Source organism: Pogona vitticeps, chromosome 1 (assembly GCF_051106095.1).
Source record: "Pogona vitticeps strain Pit_001003342236 chromosome 1, PviZW2.1, whole genome shotgun sequence".
Taxonomy (NCBI): domain Eukaryota; kingdom Metazoa; phylum Chordata; class Lepidosauria; order Squamata; family Agamidae; genus Pogona; species Pogona vitticeps.
In genome coordinates, this window is record NC_135783.1 from 198,788,058 (window position 1) to 198,809,745 (window position 21,688).

At 43.1% G+C, this 21,688-nt stretch overlaps 1 protein-coding gene across 4 annotated transcripts in view; it reads left to right on the forward strand.

The window, feature by feature from the left end:
• The window catches only part of PDE11A (phosphodiesterase 11A), a 225,418-nt gene that overhangs the window by 22,722 nt on the left and 181,008 nt on the right, over window positions 1-21,688 (forward strand). For all 4 annotated transcript variants that reach the window (XR_013545495.1, XR_013545494.1, XM_072980619.2 and 1 more), the window contains exon 2: window positions 17,377-17,535. Coding sequence is in view for 2 of the 4 variants with exons in the window: in XM_072980619.2 (XP_072836720.2) it covers window positions 17,377-17,535 (159 nt within the window). In the remaining 2 variants the exon portion in view is untranslated. The remainder of the gene's footprint in view (window positions 1-17,376; window positions 17,536-21,688) is intronic.

Below are 21,688 nucleotides of genomic sequence, written 5' to 3' on the forward strand. Positions count from 1 at the left end.
GGAGGCTAACATCCCCCGGCTTCATCCGCCAACCTCTGCCGACCCCCGCCTTGCAGCCTCAGCCAGCTTCTTCCGGGAGATTCCACCAGCTTCTTCATCGTGGTCTTCTGTGAATGCACACGAAAGGGTTAAATCAGCGCCAGCGATGATCCTTTCGGAATGTTCTAGAGCTAAAAAGAAACAACATTGTAGATTAGGCATACTGCGCATGCTCCTCCCACCCAGCCTTAGTTCCATTTCTCCGCCATGCGAAGTGGTTCCTTTCGACTAGAGCTCCTGTTTGTTTATCGCGTTTTCGGCTAAAATTCGGTTTTTTCTGACTCGGACTGCCTAGACCACCCTTAAATCTCCTATCCTGACACGGACTGGCTTCTCGGACTTTGCAATTCGGATTTCCCTTGTTTTGACGAGACGCGTGGTTTTTTTCTCGCCTAAACCAACGGTCTCCGTGCGGCCGGATTTTTCCCTGTTTGCGGCTTATGTCCCCGTCCGGTCCGTTTAGCCGCTGTGTAACCTGCGATCGGAAGCTCCCCTTTCAGGACAGGCACGATAAGTGCCTTTTTTGCCTGGGGGAGGCACATTCCCCGCAAGATTGTAGGCACTGTAGGGCTTTTACGAAACCTGCCCTGCGTGCGCGCCAGCAGCGTTTGAAATACCGTCTTTGGAACGCAACGCTGGCTGCTTCAAAACCTTCAACTATGGAGCTTCCTGCCTCGGCGGCTGTCCCCTCTACCTCCTCTAGCCTTGCCCAACCACCTTGTCCCAAGGCTCAGAGCAAAATTACGGACAAACCTAAGAAGGCTGCAAAGAAGTCGTCTGCGCCAAAGGTTCCATCGGCGAAGCCTGCAAAACAGCAAAAGAAAAAGCAGGTCAAAGACATCGGGACAACGGAGCAGTTACTTTCTGCTTCTGCTTCCCTCCCGTCCCCGATTCTGGAGGAGTTTCCAAGAGACGGAGAGTCCCTGTCGGAGGTACCGCTTTCGCTACCTCCCAGACAGGCTGAGCCAGTGAGTCTTCCTCGGGTTCTATCCCCGACACCGAACCAGCTTGCCAGTGCCACTGCAAGCTTGGTATCTCCGCCTCACAGCCCTGTGTCTACCGGGCAGGCGTCCTTGGCTCATTCCTCCTCATCGGCGTCGAGACATTCTTCGCCCCCGAGGAAACGGCTGCGCAAGACGAAGCATGTTTCTAAACATCGACGTCGATCGGCCGATCGACGTTCTCGGCGCCGTCATAGATCTTCCTCGGAGGACTCCTCGTCATCCTATTCGCCCCCGCGGAAGCATCGACGTCGACATCGGAGGCGTTATACATCTACATCGTCCTCGACGTCACAAGACAGGCATCGACGTCGAAGGAAGGAAAGATACATTTATGCCTCCTCCTCCTCTTCGTCGCCGCGTCATCGTCGACGTCGACGTCGGGTCGACGTCGATCCCGTACTTCCGCCGCGTGAACAACCAAAGGATGCATCTGCCCCTATTTCTTCTGCTCCTTCATCCATAATTCCGCAATTACCGGATAAAGAACCAACGAAGCCTCACAAGGTGCCGCGCAAGAGAGGACATTCACCTTCCTCTCAGGACTTTTCTTCCTTTTCGGACAGTTGTTCTGAGTCAGCAGGCGAACCCCAACAGGATGATCAAGGGGACTTGCCACTTCCCGAAATTGTTGGCTCAGATACGGGGGACCCACATGCCTCCTCGCCATCGGAGGATTTTTCTTCGTATTCCCAGATGCTCACCAGGCTTGCCAAGGTTCTTAAGCTTCAGGTTGATGCACCTACTATAGCTGAGGAGGACTTAATATTTGGAGACATCAACAGTGAGAGGTCTCCTCCGCCTACGTTGTCTTACCTGGCTCCGTTGGCTGCTATGATTAAGGAGTTCTGGGAACAACCGTCGAACACTCCTTCTTTATCTCGCCGCACTGAGAATCTTTACCGTGTATCTGGAGAGGATGCCAGATTTCTTCTTAAGCACCCGATTCCTAATTCGTTAATAGTAGAGACTAGTTGTACCCGACCAACAGGGAGGTCTCATGTCACTCCCACGAACAAGGAGGGAAAGAAACTTGAGGTCTTGGGTAGGAAAATTTATTCCTTAATCTCCTTCATTTTGAGAGTGGCCAACTATCAGACTGCTCTGGGGGCGTACCAGAAGCAGCTCTGGCTTAAAATCTTACCGGGCTTGCGGATGCTTCCTGAGGACACTAGACAGGACTTCCTTAATACCTATGAAGAAGCTCAAACTGTTTCCAAGCATCTTCGCATAGCCACAAAACATTCTGTTGAAGCTTCAGCTAGGACCCTTATGTCTGCTGTCACTTTACGGCGACATGCTTGGCTCAGAGAGGCCAACATTCTGGACGACGTCAAGGCGAAGGTAGAAAATCTCCCTTTCGACGCTTCTGGCCTTTTTAACGAAAAGACCGATTTATATCTCGAAGAGTTACACAAGGCCAAGAAGACTGCTAGATCGTACTATCTACAACCACAACCTAGGTATACGAGATACAACTGGAAGAAGCCTTACAATCAGTTTTCCCAAGGTTCTCAGTACAAACAGTTCAGACCGCATTCTCAAGCAAGGTCAGCCAACCCTGCTTCATCCTCACATACTTACCGTCCGCAGCATTCTCAGCGCCGTCAGGGTGTCAAGCCGCCTGCCAAAAAAGCGAAACAGTATCTTTGACCCGGACGCCTTCGTTTCAACACAACACAATACAAGGCTTTCTCCCTATTTCCAAAACTGGTCAATTATTACAAGAGACTCTTGGGTGCTAAATATCATCCAGTTCGGTTATCTTCTGGAGTTTACAAGTTCACCTCCCCTGGGGCAGGTACGGTCTACGTCATCAGATCCAGTTCTACAAAAAGAAGTTCTTTCCTTGCTAAAGAAAAACGCTATTCAAGTAGTTCCCAACATTCTCATAAAGGACGGCTTTTATTCAAGGTATTTTGCTGTCCCCAAAAGAGACGAAGGCGTCAGACCCATTTTAGACTTAAGACTTCTAAATACCTACCTCCGGCCTCGAAGATTCCGTATGGTCACGTTGGAAACCATAATCCACCTGTTAAAAAAAGGAAATTGGTTTCTGGTCATAGACTTAAAAGATGCATATTTTCATATAACGATCCACCCTCACCATCGCAAATACCTCAGGTTTCTTCTTCACAACACCATTTACCAGTTCCTGGCCCTTCCCTTCGGCTTGGCCACGGCTCCCAGAACTTTCACAAAATGTATGGCGCCAGTGGCCGCCTTTCTGCGTCTCAACGGGGTCCAGGTATTCCCATATATCGACGACTGGCTAGTAGTCTCCTCCTCCAAACGTCGTGCCCTGAAAGACAAAAAATATGTCCTTCATGTTCTCAGAAGCCTAGGTCTAACAGTCAACAGCAAAAAGTCTCGCCTAGTGCCTTCACAAGTTGTCGATTACATAGGGGCGCAGCTAAATGCCAGAGTGGGCCGCATCTTTCTCCCACCAGACCGTATACGGAAGATCTGTCGGGCGGTACGAGAGTTTCGTCCAGGGGCATCGGTACCAGCGAGGCTTGCCCAACACCTTCTCGGTCTGATGGCCTCAACCACCCCTGGTTTGGCTCACGCCAGGTTGAAACTTCGCTCTCTTCAAGCATGGCTGCTAGCCCAATTCAACCCGGAGACAGACCGTCAAACCAAGCGTATCCCGGTTACCCGGGAGCTGGCTCGACAGCTCCAATGGTGGTCCTTCACACCTCACCTGACCATAGGTCGCCCATTTCGCTCCCTCCGGCTATCAGTGCAGGTGACCACCGATGCCAGCACCACTGGTTGAGGTGCACACTGCGGCCCTCACAGACTACATTCCCTGTGGACGGAGCGGGAGAAGGTTCTACACATCAACCACTTAGAGGTTATGGCCATCTTCAAGGCGTTCAAGGCATTCCTGCCGTTAGTGCAGGGTCGTGGGGTCCAGGTAGTCACGGACAACACCACGGCCCTGTACTATGTGAACAAGCAAGGAGGGACACGTTCGCAGTCTCTGCTTCTCATCACAGTAATGTTTTGGGAATGGTGTTACCGTCATCATGTTTTTCCTGTCGCTGTCCACATTGCCACAGAGGACAACACGATAGCAGATCGTCTCAGTCGGCGTACCACGCAGACACACGAGTGGCAGCTGGACAGCACGACCTTCCAACGCATTTGCCAACTCTGGGGCACGCCGACCATGGATGTATTTGCCACTGTACACAACCGCAAGTGCCCTGTTTATGCATCCTGGGCGGGCAGAGGTGCAGGTTCAGCCGGGGATGCGTTCATGATCAATTGGGGCAAGGGCCTCCTATACCTGTTTCCGCCCTTCCCACTCATTCAGAGGACAGTGATCAAGGTCATAGACGACGCAGCACAAGCCATTCTGATAGCACCTTTTTGGCCCCGACAACCGTGGTTTCACACGTTGCGGTCCATCTCCAGGGAGGTTCTACGTCTTCCTCTCTTCCCGGAGCTACTGACGCAACAGGCGGGCAAAGTGCTCCATCCCGACTTAGAAACACTTCACCTCCACGCGTGGAGGATATCCCGCAAATCAGGGAAGTCCTAGCGATGTCTAAGAAACCATCTACTACAAGACTCTACTCTTATAAGTGGAGAAGCTTCTTGAAGTTTACGGCCTCCAGGGGATTGGTCCCGTCTCCGACGACCTTATCTACCCTACTCCAGTTTCTTCGTTATCTCTTCGATTTTAACCTCTCCATCTCTACGTTGAAGGTATATGTAGCAGCTGTGGTCTCCTTTCAGCCTTATGGTTCTTCAGCTTCACGTCTTTTTGCGCATCCAACACTGAAGGCGTTTTTGAAGGGTTTGGCTAATCTCAGGCCTTCAGTTCCTCCACCGCTTCCTCAGTGGTCTTTGCAATTGGTCCTTCATGCCCTTATGCGACCTCCATTTGAACCTATGGCTCAATGTGATCTGAAGTTCTTAACACTTAAAACCCTTTTCCTTGTAGCTATCACCTCCGCCAGACGTGCCGGCGAATTGGCTGCGCTTAGGGTGGACTATCCATTTTTGCAGTTTTTTCGTGAGAAAGTTGTTCTCCATACCGACATCTCCTTTCTGCCCAAGGTGGTGTCTGATTTTCATTTGGGCCAACCCCTTGTTCTACCCACGTTGTTTCCTGATCCGTCTAACGACACAGAGCGCATGCTTCATACATTGGACGTTCGAAGAGCACTGGCGTTTTATGTATTTCGATCCAAGGAATATCGGTTATCTAATAAACTGTTTCTTTGTTACTTTGGTGTCAAGAAAGGGTTACCAGCGTCACCGTCTACCTTATCCAGATGGATTGTTGCTACCATCTCGCTAGCCTATGAACTCTTACATAAAGACCCTCCGGAAGGGCTTCGAGCGCATTCCACCAGGGCGGTGGCCTCTTCTACGGCTCTTTTGCGTGGCATCGAGGTTCCAGATATTTGTAGAGCTGCCACATGGTCCAATTCTTCTACTTTTATCCAACATTACAGGCTGGATGTCAGAGCTAAGAAGGAGGCTTCTTTTGGTAGAGCGGTTTTAACATCAGTCCTTCAGTGACGTCCCTCCATCCGGTGAGTCAGCTCGCTAGTCACCCTTTCGTGTGCATTCACAGAAGACCACGATGAAGAAAGTTGGGTTACTTACCTGTAACCATGGTTCTTCGAGTGGTCATTCTGTGAATCCACACGATCCCACCCGGCCTCCCCTCTATCCGTCACTGTATGTTTGTACTCTACTCTCAGCTTCATCGCTGTTGTTAGGTGGCGGATAAATGGAACTAAGGCTGGGTGGGAGGAGCATGCGCAGTATGCCTAATCTACAATGTTGTTTCTTTTTAGCTCTAGAACATTCCGAAAGGATCATCGCTGGCGCTGATTTAACCCTTTCGTGTGGATTCACAGAATGACCACTCGAAGAACCATGGTTACAGGTAAGTAACCCAACTTTCTGCCTGCCAACATCCACCAACTTCCCCCCGGTCCATCGCCGACATCAGCCAGCTTCAAGCCACGGATCTCCGCCAGCCTCAAGGTGTTAACTCACAAACCCACTTAGCAAGTTCATCTGCTTTCGCATGAGAACTTGCCTTGGGCAGAAGGGCTGGGTTCCCTGCAGACACTGCCCCCTCTCTGCCGGACTGCTCTCTAGCCACTGGCCTCCCTTCTGGTCTCCTGCCCTGCCCAGCAAGCCCCTTTTATCTGTCAGCAGAGAGGTGGGGCTCTGTGAGGTCACAAAAACCAAGGAGAAAAGGGGTTGGTTTCCCAAGGCAGCACCCTTGGGATTGGCTGAGTCCTGAAGATGATGTCAACAGTCCCTCTGATCATGTGATTCACCCACAAAAGCTTGCATTTTGCATGATTATTTTAATTCTTTTATTAGTGGCCTATAAATGTATCCCCATCAATTCCTCTGATTATTCAATCTCCCTATGTTGGCCTTCTGATGGGATTCTAGGCTGGTGCTCCAAAAAGTTATCTTCCAGCATTTGCTGCAAAAGGAACTTTCCTAAGCTGTGGAGAAAGGAAAGTACAGTGGTGCCCCGCATAGCGACGATAATCCGTTCCGGATAAATAGTCGCTATCCGGAAACGTCGCCATACGGAAATAAAAACCCCATAGGAATGCATTAAACTCCATTTAATGCGTTCCCGTGGGGGATAGACTCACCGCTAAGCAGGAATCCTCCATAGGGCCGCCATTTTTGCCGCCTCGGTAAGCGAGGAATCGGCGCAAAAATGCTGCGGGCGGCAATTTTGGAACCGCCGATCAGCTGTTTTAAAACATCGCAATGCGAAACGCTTACCGATCATCGCAATGTGATGTTTTGCCTATTTAAAACATCGCAATGCGATCGCAAAAGCGATTGCAAAATCCGCATCGCTATGTGGATTCGTCGTTAAACGGTGCACTCGTTATGCGAGGCACCACTGTAATAAATGAATAAGGATGGGCACAGTCACACAGTGCAGCTTTTGACTCTTTTGGGTTGGGTTTTTGGGTTTTTTTGCCTCTTTTTGGAAATTTTTTTGTTGCCCTTGCTATGAAAAAGATATTATAAGAAGCCCGTTAAGAAAAAAACCAAAGTGTTTGAAACAGATATGCGTATTTTAACACCATCCCTGCACTACCAAAGATGCAGCTGTGTTTCAAAGACTCTTCCAGCCTTTGGAACTCCCTCCCACTGGATTTGCCCCATCTTTGCTGTCCTTCCACAAGCGGGCAAAGACGTTTCTCTTCAGGCAAACTTTCCCTTATGGACTGGCTGCCTGGGTTGGGATCTCGAATGGACTATTGTGCCTTATTTTTTTGAATGTGTTTTTGGTATTGAACCGCCCCCTGCACCCCTCCCCCGCAGGCAAAGCGCAGCTTTCAAAAGCCTCCTGGGTGCTTTTCCACTGCTGAACAAGTCCCGGGAGTGTTCTGAAAGTGGCGCTTTGCCGGGGTGGGGTTGGGGGGTTGGGGAGGGTTGGCAGGGCCGCACTTAATTCTAAACATATTAAAGATGATGTTCCTGTGAGGGAGGAGGCATGGAGCCATTGGAAGCATTGCAGGGGTGCTCCTGTTCTCCCCTCAATTTTAGCCTTCCAGTGGACAAGCTAAATCCCTAGAGAACACTGCTCTTTATGACTCTTAGTAGATCATGATTAAGTTTGGAAAGTAAGAAAAAAACTTATCAATTATTAATAAGAGTGAAACAATAAAGTAATAACAGTGGCTGTGCTTTGCATGCCTGTACAGTGGTGCCTTGCATAACGAGCGCACTGTTTAACAACGAATTCGCATAGCGATCCGTTTTTTGGGATTGCTAATGCGATCGCATACCGATGGTTCCAATGGGCAAAAATTGCTTTGCGACGATCGGTAAGCGTTTCGCTTACCGATCTTCGCATTGCGATGTTGGGGGAACAGCTGTTCGGCGGTTCCAAAATGGCCACCGGATGACCCAAAATGGCCGTGCGCAGCGTTTTTGCGCCCTGCCTTTGCTTACCGAGGGTGCGAAAATGCCTGTGCTATGGAGGAACATCGCTGAACGGTGAGTTTGGGCCCCATTGGAACGCATTAAACAAAGTTTAATGCGTTCCAATGGGTTTTTCAATTCCGTTTAGCGATGTTTCCCCATATCGAGGGTTAATCCGGAACGGATTAACCTCGCTATGCAGGGCACCACTGTATTTTCATTATAGCTGATGTTGCAGGCTGATGGCCCGACTGTCTTGTTCCTGGGGCCCCATATTTTAGGTAAATTCACATTGACCCATTTGCTGGAAGAACTTGCTTTGTAGCTAGACATTTGCAAACCTAAACATGTCTCCTCAGAGTCTAACTGAGCTGAAGGGAACATACTGCTGGGTAAGCAGGCACAGGACTGCCTCCCCCCGCTGCCCCCAGAGTGTGCTTCTGGATCAGGCCTTCAGTACCACTGCAAACAACAGTCATGGAAAGATGTATTCTCAGTATAACATTTATGAATGGTACACTAGAAAGAGGTCTTGTGAATGATAACACCACATGCAAGTCTTGGCACAGGTCAGCCTTTTGCCCATCAAAGCAAGAATACAGTACAGGAAGCTTCTCTGTGTGTCTAGTAAGTCAGCAACAAATTCAGTGCCTTAGGCCCCAATGAAAAAAGAACACAACTATGGCTCTCTCTCAAACTGAGAGAAATCAAGGCTTGCATTCATAGACACCTGATGCACTAAGCCAGTGAACTATGCGTGCCACAGCTGGCACACAGAGCCCTCTCTGTGGGCACACAAGCCATAAGTCGCCATAGAGAAATTCTTACCTGTCCTACGATCCCGGATTTTGTCATTCCCCTCTGCTGGTACAGTGGTCCAGCAGAGTGGTGCAATGGCGAACATTACCAGTCTAGCCCAATGGGGGATTGTAGGACCAGTAAGTATTTATTTATTAATACCACCCATAGGAAAAAAAATACCCAAGCGTTTATCCCTTGCAGTGAAGGAGCAGCTGTTTTTTCTAAACTAAAACCTCAGCATTCGGGTTTTAATTGCAGTATTGGCACTTTGAAATAAATAAGTTGATTTTGTGTTGCAGTTTGGGCACTCGGACTCAAAAAGGTTCACCGTCACTGGCCTACAGGAGGTGGGAAATGCTTATATGACCTCCCTTAATGTGACCATGGAAGTATGTCTGGTTCTGGCTGATGTTTCAAGAAGATAAATAGTCTTGAAATAATTCTGAACTAAATTTACTATTTACCTTAAATTTACTATTTGCCTTAAAAGAATACCTGGAGGTAAAAACAAGCTGAAAGCTGACCATATACTAGGGATCTGAAGAAATAATATAACATGTAAATGAAAAATGGTGCAAAAAGTTCATAGTATCTTTCTGTGAAGTCATTTTTGTCCAAAGTGTAGTGACATGAAGGTCAGAAATGAGCTGCGGGGTTGCTATTTCTCCCCTAGCTTCCAAGTCATGTGTACAATTTTGCTGCAAAATATCTTCCATTGTTTGCAGTTAGCTGTAGTTTTCCGCGATGGTCAAATGAGTTAAAATGTCATGACAAACTATGATGATGGCAAACTATGGAAAGGGAAGTACCATTTACACAGGTGAAGGAAGGAAGGAGTCAATGATAGTGTGGCATGTTTCCAGTTCCATGTTGCGTGAAATCACCATGTGGAACATTGCAGAAATTCTCTTTTTGACCCAGTTAGCGGTTGTCTGTCTAACATATCTCACAACGTATGAGGAAGGATGACATAAATATATACTTTAGAAAAGTGAAGACAGAAACAATTAAAAAGTAGTTGTGAATTTGTTTTCTCAGGGTGTGATTGGAGGGTAATATAGGATTGCATGGGATCACACCAGAAGAGGGCCCTTCACTGGGTGATGTCCTGAAAACATTTATAAAGTGACCCTTCTCTATCCACATGCAGTCTGATCCTGATAGTTCCGTCCCGGGTCCAAAAAAAGAAAAAAGAAAAAAAGAAAAAAAGAGTAGCCACCAGACCAGAAATATACGGCTTGGATGAAGAGCACAGATGGGCTAGTTTGTAAGTCACCTGTAGGTTGTCTGTTTGCTGGAAAATAGAACAAACCAGACTGTGCCCATGGGTGCTTCAAAAAGAGCTAAATCACTGTCTGATCCTACATTCAGTCTCCCATGTTCTGCTTCTGTTTAAATCTTTCACAAGTATTATTTGATAAGAAAATTCCCTCTTTTGTCTCGTTTTGATAGATTAAATCTGTATTTATTGCTTAGTCCAAATTATTCTGTGATAGGCCCTTCTGTGTTGTTTCCTGTACGTGATGGCAGTAGTGACTAGATAGGCTCCTGTGAATCAAAACAGGAAGATGAGTTATTGTGTCTCTTTTTGCATCAGATATAATTAGTACAATCTAGATAAATTAGCTGAATTGCCTTAGTAATGTGGAGAAATTAAGGACATAAATGTTTCAGGTGTAAGTAGCAATCTCATTACACTGGTGGGGAATGAACAGAGGCAGTATAATTGTTCTTGAAATAGTATTTAACAATATTTTAAATAATGACAACATTATTTAACTTAAATGCACTATAAATGGGCACTTACCTTTTCGGTTATACAGTTTTGTCGCAGTAGGAACATTTTCTATAAAATCCCTGACTTCATATGAATGTATGCTGACAATTTACAGCTGTTCACTGTTAGCATTACTTAAGTGTTTGTAATAATTGTCTCAGTGGAAATTCTAATGGAATTTTTTTCTCTAATGGAAAAATCTTAAATGATAAGGGACCAGCTGAACTTGAAAGCTTACATATATTTTCACAAAGAAAGGTAAACTAATAAGCATTATATCTATTGTTTATCGCTACCTTATTAAGATAATATTCATTTTCACCATTTTCTAACCAACACAGAGCACATGATGAACACAGGATATCAGAACACAGACCTGATGCCCGTTGTGTGGCATGTTTTCTGGCATGTTGCAAGTCTGTAACTTGAACAAATACTTTTTGTTACTACCAGTATGTTATGTTACTGAAGGACGGCATAGATGAATCTCTTGCTTTGACACATGTAGTAAACTATTGGCAAAGATCTAAAAACATAATACAAAACCGACTCAATATAGTACAAATGGTAGCAGAAAAGTCAGCAGGATAAAAAAATACAATATAAAGGCAGTCTGATAAAATGCAACATGGCAAGAAGCTGAAAAATTGCCAAGAAATAAAGGTGTTAAGAGAGAAACCAGAGAATCTTAAAATTGAAGGTGAGGACATTATGAAAGAAAAACTAGAAGATTTTTTTTAAAAAAAATATAAAGACTTATTTAGAAGTACGAAACCTTCCATAGAGAAGATTGAAGAATATATGAAAAAGAACTTTAACAAAATATTAGCAGATGAGAATAAAGAAACAATGGCGAGAACAATTACTGAGGAAGTAATGGAAGTTATTATAAGTAAGTTAAAGCTAGGGAAGATACCTGGCACAGATGGATTGGGCCCAGAAAATTATAAAACCTTTTAAAAATCCTTATTCCAAATTTAAAGGATTTATACAATGGTATATTGAATGGAGAAGAAATTCCCCAGTCCTGGAAGGAATCTGTAATAGTTTTACTTTTAAAACCAGGTAAAAAAACCTATAAACATAGAATCCTATAGGGCGATTTCACTGATAAATCAAGAGGCTAAAAATATTCATGGCAATACTGGGAGAAAAATTAAATAATTTTATTGAGAAATATTGAGAAAGACCAAAATTGATTTTTACAAGGTAGACAGGTGTCAGATACAATGAAAAAGGTCCTTAACTTGATGCACCTGGCGAAAGAATCAAAACCAAAGTGGGAGTGATATCCCTAGATTTTTTTAAAACATTTCATTCAGTTGAATGGGATGCATTAAAATCTTGATCAAGCAGATGGGATTTGACACTCAGTTTAAACAAATAATTCAACAACTATGCTCACAGAATTTTGTAAAAATTATAATAAATGATGGTATGACTAAATCAATATTCCTAGGCCAAGGAACGAGACAAGGCTACCCGTTATCAATCCTATTTACATTGGTAATAGAAGTGCTGGCACAAGTAATCAGAAATGATCGGTTAATTAATGGTATAGATACTAGAAGGATGACAAAATAAACTTGTTCGCAGACAATACATTATTAATTAAAAATCCAAAAGAAACACTGCTGAGAATTAAAACACTTTTAAATTTATATGAAGAAACAACTGGATTAAAAGTGAAATAGGAAGCTTTGAAAGACAATTCAATCCAAGAAGCATCTGAAAAAATGGAACCCTATATATAACCGGATCCGTTCTATAACCTGAAAGCCAAATGTAATAATGTTAATACAAAATAGTCAAATAACTCTAACTGGAATTATATAGGCAACTAACACAAAAGTCTTTTATTTAATGATATGTTTAAGCACTCTGATATTGGGAAAGAGTGAAGGGAAGAGGAGAAGGGGACGACAGAGGACGAGATGGTTGGACAGTGTCATCGAAGCTACCAACATGAATTTGACCAAACTCCGGGAGGCAGTGGAAGACAGGAGGGCCTGGCGTGCTCTGGTCCATGGGGTCACAAAGAGTCGGACATGACTAAACGACTAAACAACAACAATGTTTAAGTACAGATAATATATGATAATGTATAGAATGATATATTCCCTGTTATCCTGAGCTATTTCCCTTTACCCTTAAAATAATTTAAAAAAAAAAAAAGTGAATTAGGAGAAATCTGAATGTATTTTATTAAACCATTCAGAAGTAGATATGGAGGAACTGAAAAAAGAATTTAAAAGAAGAATAGAGAGTGCAATTAAACATTTAGGAATTTATATTAAATGGAATTTACAAGATGTAATCAAACTAAATATGGATAATTTGAAGAAAGAAATTAATGAACAGATAAATCATTATAAAAAATTAAAAATGTCTTGCTTTGGTAGAATAGCATTATATAAAATGAAGATTATCCCTAAACTTAATTTTGTATTTTGGATGCTCCTAATAAAGATAGAAGAAAAAGGCTTGAAAGAATGGCAGAGATTAATAAATAATTACTGCAATGGAAATTAACAAGAGGCAATGGTATATTCCACAAAAAGAAGGGCTTGGATTACCTAATATTAGATCATATTACAGCCAACTTAAACTTATACCAGGTATTATAGTATAAAATAGAAACTATAGAATGGAAGGCTTCTTCTCTAAATAAAAAAATTGTAGAAGAAATAAAGATATTAACTAACCCCTTTCTGATGAGTATGATAGAGTGCTGGAATAATTATAGATATATATTGAGTCCACCTATTTTACCATTATTACAAGTAGTGGAGATTCAGAATTTCCCCAAAATTCTTGAAAAGAAACTTAAAGAAGTATTACTAGAGAAAGGGCTAAATACAATAAGGAGTTGGATGAAAAACATAAATTATAAGAATGTTATAAAGGAATTGTGGGGGATGAAGAGGGAATATCTTGATTAATTATACTCCCAATAGAAAGTTAGACTAGAGAGTGGGCAAGAAAAAATGGAGAGATTAGAAAATTGTCAAAATTTGAGGAGATTATCAAACAAAGACAAGTTCAAGAAGAAGGAAGTAAAAGAAAGGGAACAGTTAGTATAATTTATAGATATTAGTGCATTCAGGATTTAATGGAACAACTATGAAAAATCAGTGACACGAGGCTTTTAAAGAAATTAAAGGATAGGACTGGAATAAGATATGGTCACAAAAAATAATAAAGACTATGTCTGTAAGGGTAAAAGAAAATTGTTGTAAGGTAGCCTGGAGATGGTATTTAACTCTAGCAAGATTGAATATAATAAATAAAAATATACCATCTCAATGCTGGAGATGCAAAAAGGAAAAGGGGACCTATATGCACATGTGGTGCATGTGTGAAATAAAAAAGAAAGAATAGGCACTGGTTTTTAAGGAAATAGAAATTATTACCATAGATGCAACATTCAGATGTCGCCAAATACTGCCCTCCTGAATATAATTAAGAATGACCATTCGAAAAAAGATTAGAAAGTGTTAGATGTTACATAGCAAAATTATTATTTGCAGAGAATTGGAAAAATGACAAAAAATTCATCTGGAAGATTGGTATAAAGTGGGGGTCTCCAAACTCTACAGTCCATGGGCCACATCTGGGCCCCCTTGCCTTTTTATATGGACCAGTCCAGTATGCTGGGGGTCTGCGGCTTCCTAGAGTGAATGGTAGTGGAAACAGAAGCTAACCATGTTTCAGTTCCAGCAGCCTAGCTTTTGCAAGGAGGAGCGGGGAGGGCTTCCCTTTCAGTACATACATTAGCTGTTTTCTTTCAGGCTGTTCCATCTGGATACAGTAGCAGTGAGGCAGGGTAAATCCCATTCATAAGGGAAACATTAGTGGCAACAAATTCAGTTCATTTCAGTGGGTCTCCTTAGGTGTGGGGCTAACTGTGTTTAGTCCATACTGTTCAACCTCATTAGGTTTAGTAGGAATACTAATCTAAACACTCACAAGAAGATGCTGAGTTCCTCTGTGCTTGAGCAGCTGGAATGATGAGAAAATAGGACAGAATAGTGACAGGAATCTGTTGACAAAGAGGAAGTTTAAGTTACATTATCTCGATACTGGGTTGAATCCAAACTTAGCTGAGTTACACAAAAGGCCTTTTGATCTCAGTGGAACCTAAATTAGCCAAGAGTAGTTTTTCAAATTGATTTCAGGGCATCGTAAATGCAGTTAATTTAGCCTGGATCCATTCCATCAATTAATCCATATTGTTTGAATCTTCTGTATTCTCTCCTGGGGATGTAGGGTAAGGCATAACATTCATAGTTTTCCACTTTCGTATGTACACTTTGCTTAAGAAATGAGACTTTTTTTGTGGGGGCTCCTTCTAAATAGTTTTCTTTTAGAAATGGTGGCGCACACAATCAATGTAAAAGATATATCAATGGATTACAAGAGCAAGTGACTTCTTATTAGGGGGAATGTATACATTTTGGAACAGTTTAGAGAATTTTGCCAGAAATGCATCTTCTGTGGGAAACAGAAGTACATACTATCCTGCCAGTGTTACATCTGCAAGATTTTCCCCAGGTTGTGTTGGCGACATTGCTTTAATATCTGTATTTTAATATTAACAGTCCCACAATATTCTGTACATTTCCAGTTCTCTGAAAAACACACTATTTATAACTGCAGGAAAGGAGGAGGTCTGACAGAAAAATCTATATAATCACAGTATTGTAGTTTTCCTCCTGAAGGAAAATCACTAATATAGTGAGATAAGATCAATGCTTAGCTTGTGTATGATAACTTTGAGAAGGGTGTACGGTACATGCTAAGACTTGGAAAGGTTTCTAAAGGTTCTTGTAAAAAAGAATCCTCAAATTTGGTTCCTTCCAAGTATTTGCTTTTCTAAAAAGTAATTTATAAGATCCATAGGTAAAGATGAATGCTGGTAAAGGTGACACAGTTATAAGTCTGAGAGAGAGAAAGATTTTGGAAAAACATGCTTTTTAGGCAGCAAAATCTTAACCAAAGTTGTTTGGGCTTCATTGTAAGAAAAGAAATTTTGACTAGTTAACATGGTTCTTTTATCATGGAACAGAAGACTCTACCAATGTGTGTTTTTTCTTCCTAAAGGTATGGAATCTAATTAGAGACAACTGTAGAGATAGACATTGATCCTGGCAAGAGAAGAAATACAGGATTTCTTACTTTTTTCTTCCACCCCCCTCCACTCCTCTTCCTCCATCATGTATTCATGTACATGCAGATGAGGAAAGGGTTAGTCAGGCACCTACAGCTTCTCCCCAAGTGACAAAGATGATAAAGGCACTGAGTGCTGTGATGGCTTCTTCCCCCCCACCCTCCGCCCCGTTTTCACTCTCTTTTTCCTCCCCACACCTAACCCTCTGCTTTCTTTCATTGCTTCCTTTTCTCACACTTTCTCTCTTTTTTCCAGGCTGGCCCTTCTCCTTCCACTCTTCTCCCCCATCCTCCCTCTACAGATATGCCCCCCCTCCCAGAAAAAGCCCTTTTGAATCCTTCCGGCAACAAAAAAAGTGTGTGAGAAAAGCCACTATGCGAGCAAAAAGCTGTGAATGGATTTGGTTCAATTTTTGCATCATGGGGGCAGCAAAACTTACCTCAAATTCACCCATTGTAAAAGCAGAACAAATCCCTAGATACAGTGGTGCCCCACATAGCAACGATAATCCGTGCAGCAAAAATCGCTGCAAAGCGATTTTGTCGCTATGCGGGTTTAAAAAGCCCAGAGGAATGCATTGAAACCCCATCAATGCGTTCCTATGGGCTTAAAACTCACCTTAATGCGAAAATCCTCCATACGGCTGCCATTTTCGCTGCCCGGTAAGCGAGGAATCGGCGCGAAAACACAGCGGGCGCCCATTTTGTTTACCCGGCGGCCATTTTGGAACCGCTGATCAGCTGTTAAAAAATCATCGCTTTGTGATGATCGGTAAGCAAAACAGGGTACTGATCATCGCAAAGCGATTTTCCCCCCGTAGGGAACATCGCAATGCGATTGCAAAAACGATTGCAAAAAATTGTCGCGATGTGGTTTCGTCGTTAAACGGGGCACCACTGTATTTGATGGTGTAGCTGGACTCTCAGTCCATGCACCCTCTTTGTGTAGTGGCTGAAATTCCAGTATTAAGTTGCAACTAGAGTAGGCCAATTGAATCAGTGAAGATTTGGTGAGGCAACACTAATATAGGTTCCATTGAGTCTTTGGGCCTGCTTTACTTGCAGTTTCAGCTGCTAAATGCTGCAGTTGTTGGCATCTCTGATCACCTCTTAGACATGGCAGTGAGACTGGTACCATGGATTTGAGGGGGGGAGTGTGCAGTGATCACAGATGTATTTTTGTACTGATCATGCTGCTACTGACGTGAGAGACTAGGTTACGGAGGGCATATGAAGTCCTATTTTACTAGAATAGAAAGTGCTATTTTAAACCAAGTAAGAGACATTATGGGCATTGTATCTAACAAGTCCAAAAATTGAAGAACATACACTGTCAGAAGGCAAGCAAAGAAGAGGTTGAACTCTGGAAGATAATATAATCTTTATATAACACAATACCCAAAAGTGACACTAAAATGCAAAGTATGTCTATGTTTATTGACAGTAAAGCACGTGTGGCAGAAAATAAAGCACTCACAGTTAATGCTTTGTGATATGTAAGTAAATGAAAATAATCTGTGCTAAATTGGGAAATAGGGAAATATCTGGAAAACATCTGATGGAAACCTTGCAGTACAGTATGTTGGTTACAGAGAAGCATGAACATTTTTTTCTGATTGTACTAACTATTCTCCTTCTCTGTTTGGCTAGGACCGTCGCTTTAATGACGAGATTGACAAACTGACAGGATACAAGACCAAGTCATTGCTTTGTATGCCCATAAGAAACAGCGACGGTGAGATTATTGGTGTTGCACAAGCGATAAATAAAACGACTGGAGGTGCACCATTCACTGATGATGATGAAAAAGTAAGATTATTTTCCGCTTTTTCTCCTTCCCTGGGTTGCATGAGTAAAGTCATTGATGTATATTCTTTTGGACATGTGTGCAGAAATTATAGAGTGTCTTATAAAGAAAGCCATTTCCTGTTATTCTTGATAAAATATTTTCTTTTAGTAATGTTAAAGTAATGGCATTGTTTGACAACTTGCCTTTGTCAGATCAGAATCCTGATGCTTGGGTCTCCGTAAGAGTCCTTACAGAACTTCATAGACCTCCTGGGAAAAGATGGTCAAATTTGATCACACTCAACACTACCCGGGCAGCCATGTTCCGAACCTATAGAAGTGTCCAGGTCAGTCTCAAGGGAACCCCATGCAGAGAGCATTACAGTAGTTGATCTTGGAGATCACCAGCACATACACATCCCCACATCCCCACACATCCCCACACAGCACATCCCCAGCCCCACCCCACCCCAATCCTGGCAGAGCTGAGCATTCAGCTTCAGTTGGCTAAGGCCAACTGGATACAGCTGCAGTGTGACTATCCTGTAAGAGAGCTAGGTCCAGGAGCACGAACTTGTTCTCTATGTGAAAAGGTTATCCTACCCAACTTAGGGAGAGAATCCAACAACCGGTCAGAAGGGTCCCCTCAGAAGAAAGATCTCCATCTTGCCCAGATTCAGTTTCAGTCTGTTCACTTTGGGCCATCCTAGAATAGAGGCCAGGCAGCACTCAAGCACCTGGACAGCATCCACTGCCAAGGATGTAAAAGACAACTGGGAATTGTGTGTCATCAGCATACTGTGATGACAGCGCATTCCAAATCTTTGGATGATCTCTCCCTTTCTCTTAAAGAAGATGACTTTCTTAGCTTCTAAACATAATATTAACACACAGTTTTTTAAAAAAATACCCAGATGAACCAGTTACAGTCAATGGAGGAAAATCCATGTTGATTGTTACTTTCAGCATCTGGAAATGAAACATGCTCCTGTGCTTTGATTATTGTTGTTCTTTGATATTTGATATTTGATATTTTCTTCATATTTCTCGAACCTGTGTTTAGTTCTGAATGTGTGTTTTTGCTATGTGGACAAATATTTCTTTGTGGACTCCAATAAAAAGTTATTTCTGCTTATCTTCAATTAAGTTGCTTCATTGTCAGCAGACTGAATTGATAAAAATTACTAACAACATACATTATGTATTCTGTTAACCTTTCAAAAAATAAATATTTTCTATGCAGAATACCTGACTATTTCAGTCAGGTGCTACAGAAAGCTGTTAGATGTCTGAATTCTGTTGCTCTATTTGAAATATAATACTGTCATCTCATTATGATGTGTAAAGCATCCAGTGTTTGCTTTTAATTTTAATTTTGCAATACTCTTTGCAAATTTCACTTATATTTTTGCAGTTGCTCTAATGTTTTTTGACAATATAATTTAAATTGTAGAATTGACTGTTCTAATAATCTATAGTTCTACTCAGCTTAACGCTTTTAACATGGCTGGGCAAAATATAGATCAGTATGTGTTGATTGATTTTTCTGGACCTATGTATAATAAAGATTGAATTGGTAGATCTCTGTGGTTTTCAAGTAGATCCTAAAAGACTTCTGACTTCCAGTTGGTCAACAGTGGGAATAAAACATGACCACCACTACCGCACATACTGCTGTTGTGACAAAGAAGTATGAGGGTGATGGTGGTTGAGAATAGGAATCAATTTTGCATTGAAAGAATAATAGATAGTTCAGTCGTAGTCTGCAGAAAGTATCCTAAAGCTCAGAATCTTTGTAGTGGATGACTTTTCCTACTGGGCCTGATGTGAAAATCTTGGCATTCTAGTTCAAAAGAAAGCGAAACTTCAAAACCTTAAATCTGCCTACTCCTAACACATTTTCTAATATTGGTAAATTATGTATTTGCGAAGGCTTTCACGGCTGGGATCTAATGGTTGTTGTGGGTTTTCCACGCTCTGTGGCCGTGTTCAGAAGGCTGTTCTTCCTGATGTTTCGCCAGTCTCTGTGGCCGGCATCTTCAGAGGACTGGTGTAGGAACTCTGTCTATGCTCTGTCCAGACTGGTGAAACGTCAGGAAGAACAACCTTCAGAACATGGCCAAAGAGCCTGAAAAGCCCACAATAATCATTGGTAAATGTTTCCAGTGGAATAAGACACACACGTTTCCAATAATTGTAGTATCACTGGCTAGAATTCTGTTTGTGATTCATGTGTGCATAAATAAAATTGAATCGCTCACAGTGGCAAACTAGGACTTACTAACGTAGTGCCAGTCATGTTAAAAGAGACATGCACCTGATTGGATACAAGGCACATGCCTATTAATTCAACTGGTGCCTTATTGGTTACTGCCAATTCACTCTGGTGAATTAATGTATTTTAATTTACAGAATTCTGGCCTCTGTATCTTTATGCACAGATCATTATCTGTTGATATGTATACTTGAATTCATTTAGAAATGTCAGTCAACACTGCCTCCTCATTAAATCAGTGATGTCTGCTTGCCTCTTCATACCTCTGTGCAGTAAGCTTATAATAGCATCAGGGAATAATCTTGAAGACGTTACATGATTACAGCATAATCCTAACCACTCATATTGCCTGCCTGGGAGGGGTTTAGGACACCATGGAGGTGACCTTCTATCATATCCCAACTTAGGAGGATTCAGAAGGCAGTATTTCATTCAGGGGGAAATTGGAAGCCTGCGTCCTCACAAAGGGAATAAATCCAGGCTCAGATGACATTGCATCTTCCATGTTTCCCTTTCTTCTGAATATCCTTTTAATTTTTTTTGCCCCGTGAGAGATAGGTAAAATTGAATGTCCAAAAAATATCTAGCAGAACACCTTCTCCCACCTAAATCTACTCGAGTCACTCGCTATAGCCAGGAAAGACGGCTGAGGGGCCTAACGCCGAGAGAGGCCCGGAAAGAAAGAACTAGGAACTGGGCGTTCTCGGCAGTGGCCCCTCGGCTTTGGAACAGCTTGCCGCCAGAGATCCGCCTGGCACCCTCGCTGGGTGTTTTTAAGAGCCAATTAAAGACTTGGATCTTTAGGCAGGCCTTCCCTCCTGTCAATACTTGACTTTTATTTCTTACTTAGTCTTTTGTTTATATTTTCCCATTTTGATTAATACTTTATTGTTGATTTAATTATTGTTCTTTTTCGTGGTCTCTGTGAATGCACACATATGGGTATTGTCTGCGCCTGCGCTGACTCTCTCGGAAGATTCTAGAGCTAAAAGTAACAATTTTATGGTGTGATCCTCCATGAGGTATATGCTCCTCCCACCCACCATCTTCCTCAGTTCCTTTTTTCCGCCGAGCTGTTAGGTTTTCCGGAAACTAGAGCGCTTCGCTTTGCCTTTAGGCTATCTTTTCTAGGCTCTTTGAGCTTTTGTTTGCGGTTTATTTATACTAGTTAGTGATCCTCCTAGCCTTTTGTTAAGCCTTGATCGGCTTCCCGCTGGTTTTTTCTTCCCTTCCCCGTTCCCCTTCCCTTTCCCCCTTTCCCCGTTTGCCTCTTCAATCTGTCTCGCATGGCCTCGCCGTCGCCTTTCAAGTGCTGTACAACGTGTGCAAACAAAATCGCACTTTCAGACGGCCACGAACAGTGTCTTTTTGTCTGGGCGAGGAGCACCAGACCCACTTGTGCCCTGCTTGCAAAAACCTTACCAAGCCAGCACTTAAACAGAGACTCCAGAGACTTAGATCGTACCTGTGGCAAACGGCCATGAATCCGCCTGCTCCGTCCTCAGAGGCGGCAAGATCCCCCACTTTCTCAGCGGACCGACTTCCAGCAGGCCAGTCTACTTCAGACTCCATTTCTGTGCTACCAGCTAAGGACGCTGTTGAGAAAGCAAAGTCGTCTGGTAAGCACAAAGTCCCTTCTTCAGGAAAAACTCGGGCACCCGAGATGGGCCTGAAAAAGAAACCAAAACCTGCTTCCAAAAGGCCCAGGAGGGAGAAAGCCCCTGTCGCGGAGCACCCTATGCCCGCACTACCTTCTCCCATTCTTGAGTCCTCAAGGGAAGCCCCATATCTCATCTCGGATGGAGAAGAGCCCCAAGAACCAGCGGGTCACTCTTCTGTTCCCTCAGTACTCCGAGCATTGGCCTCAACGCGGCTGCGCCACAGTCCAGCCTGGCCTCA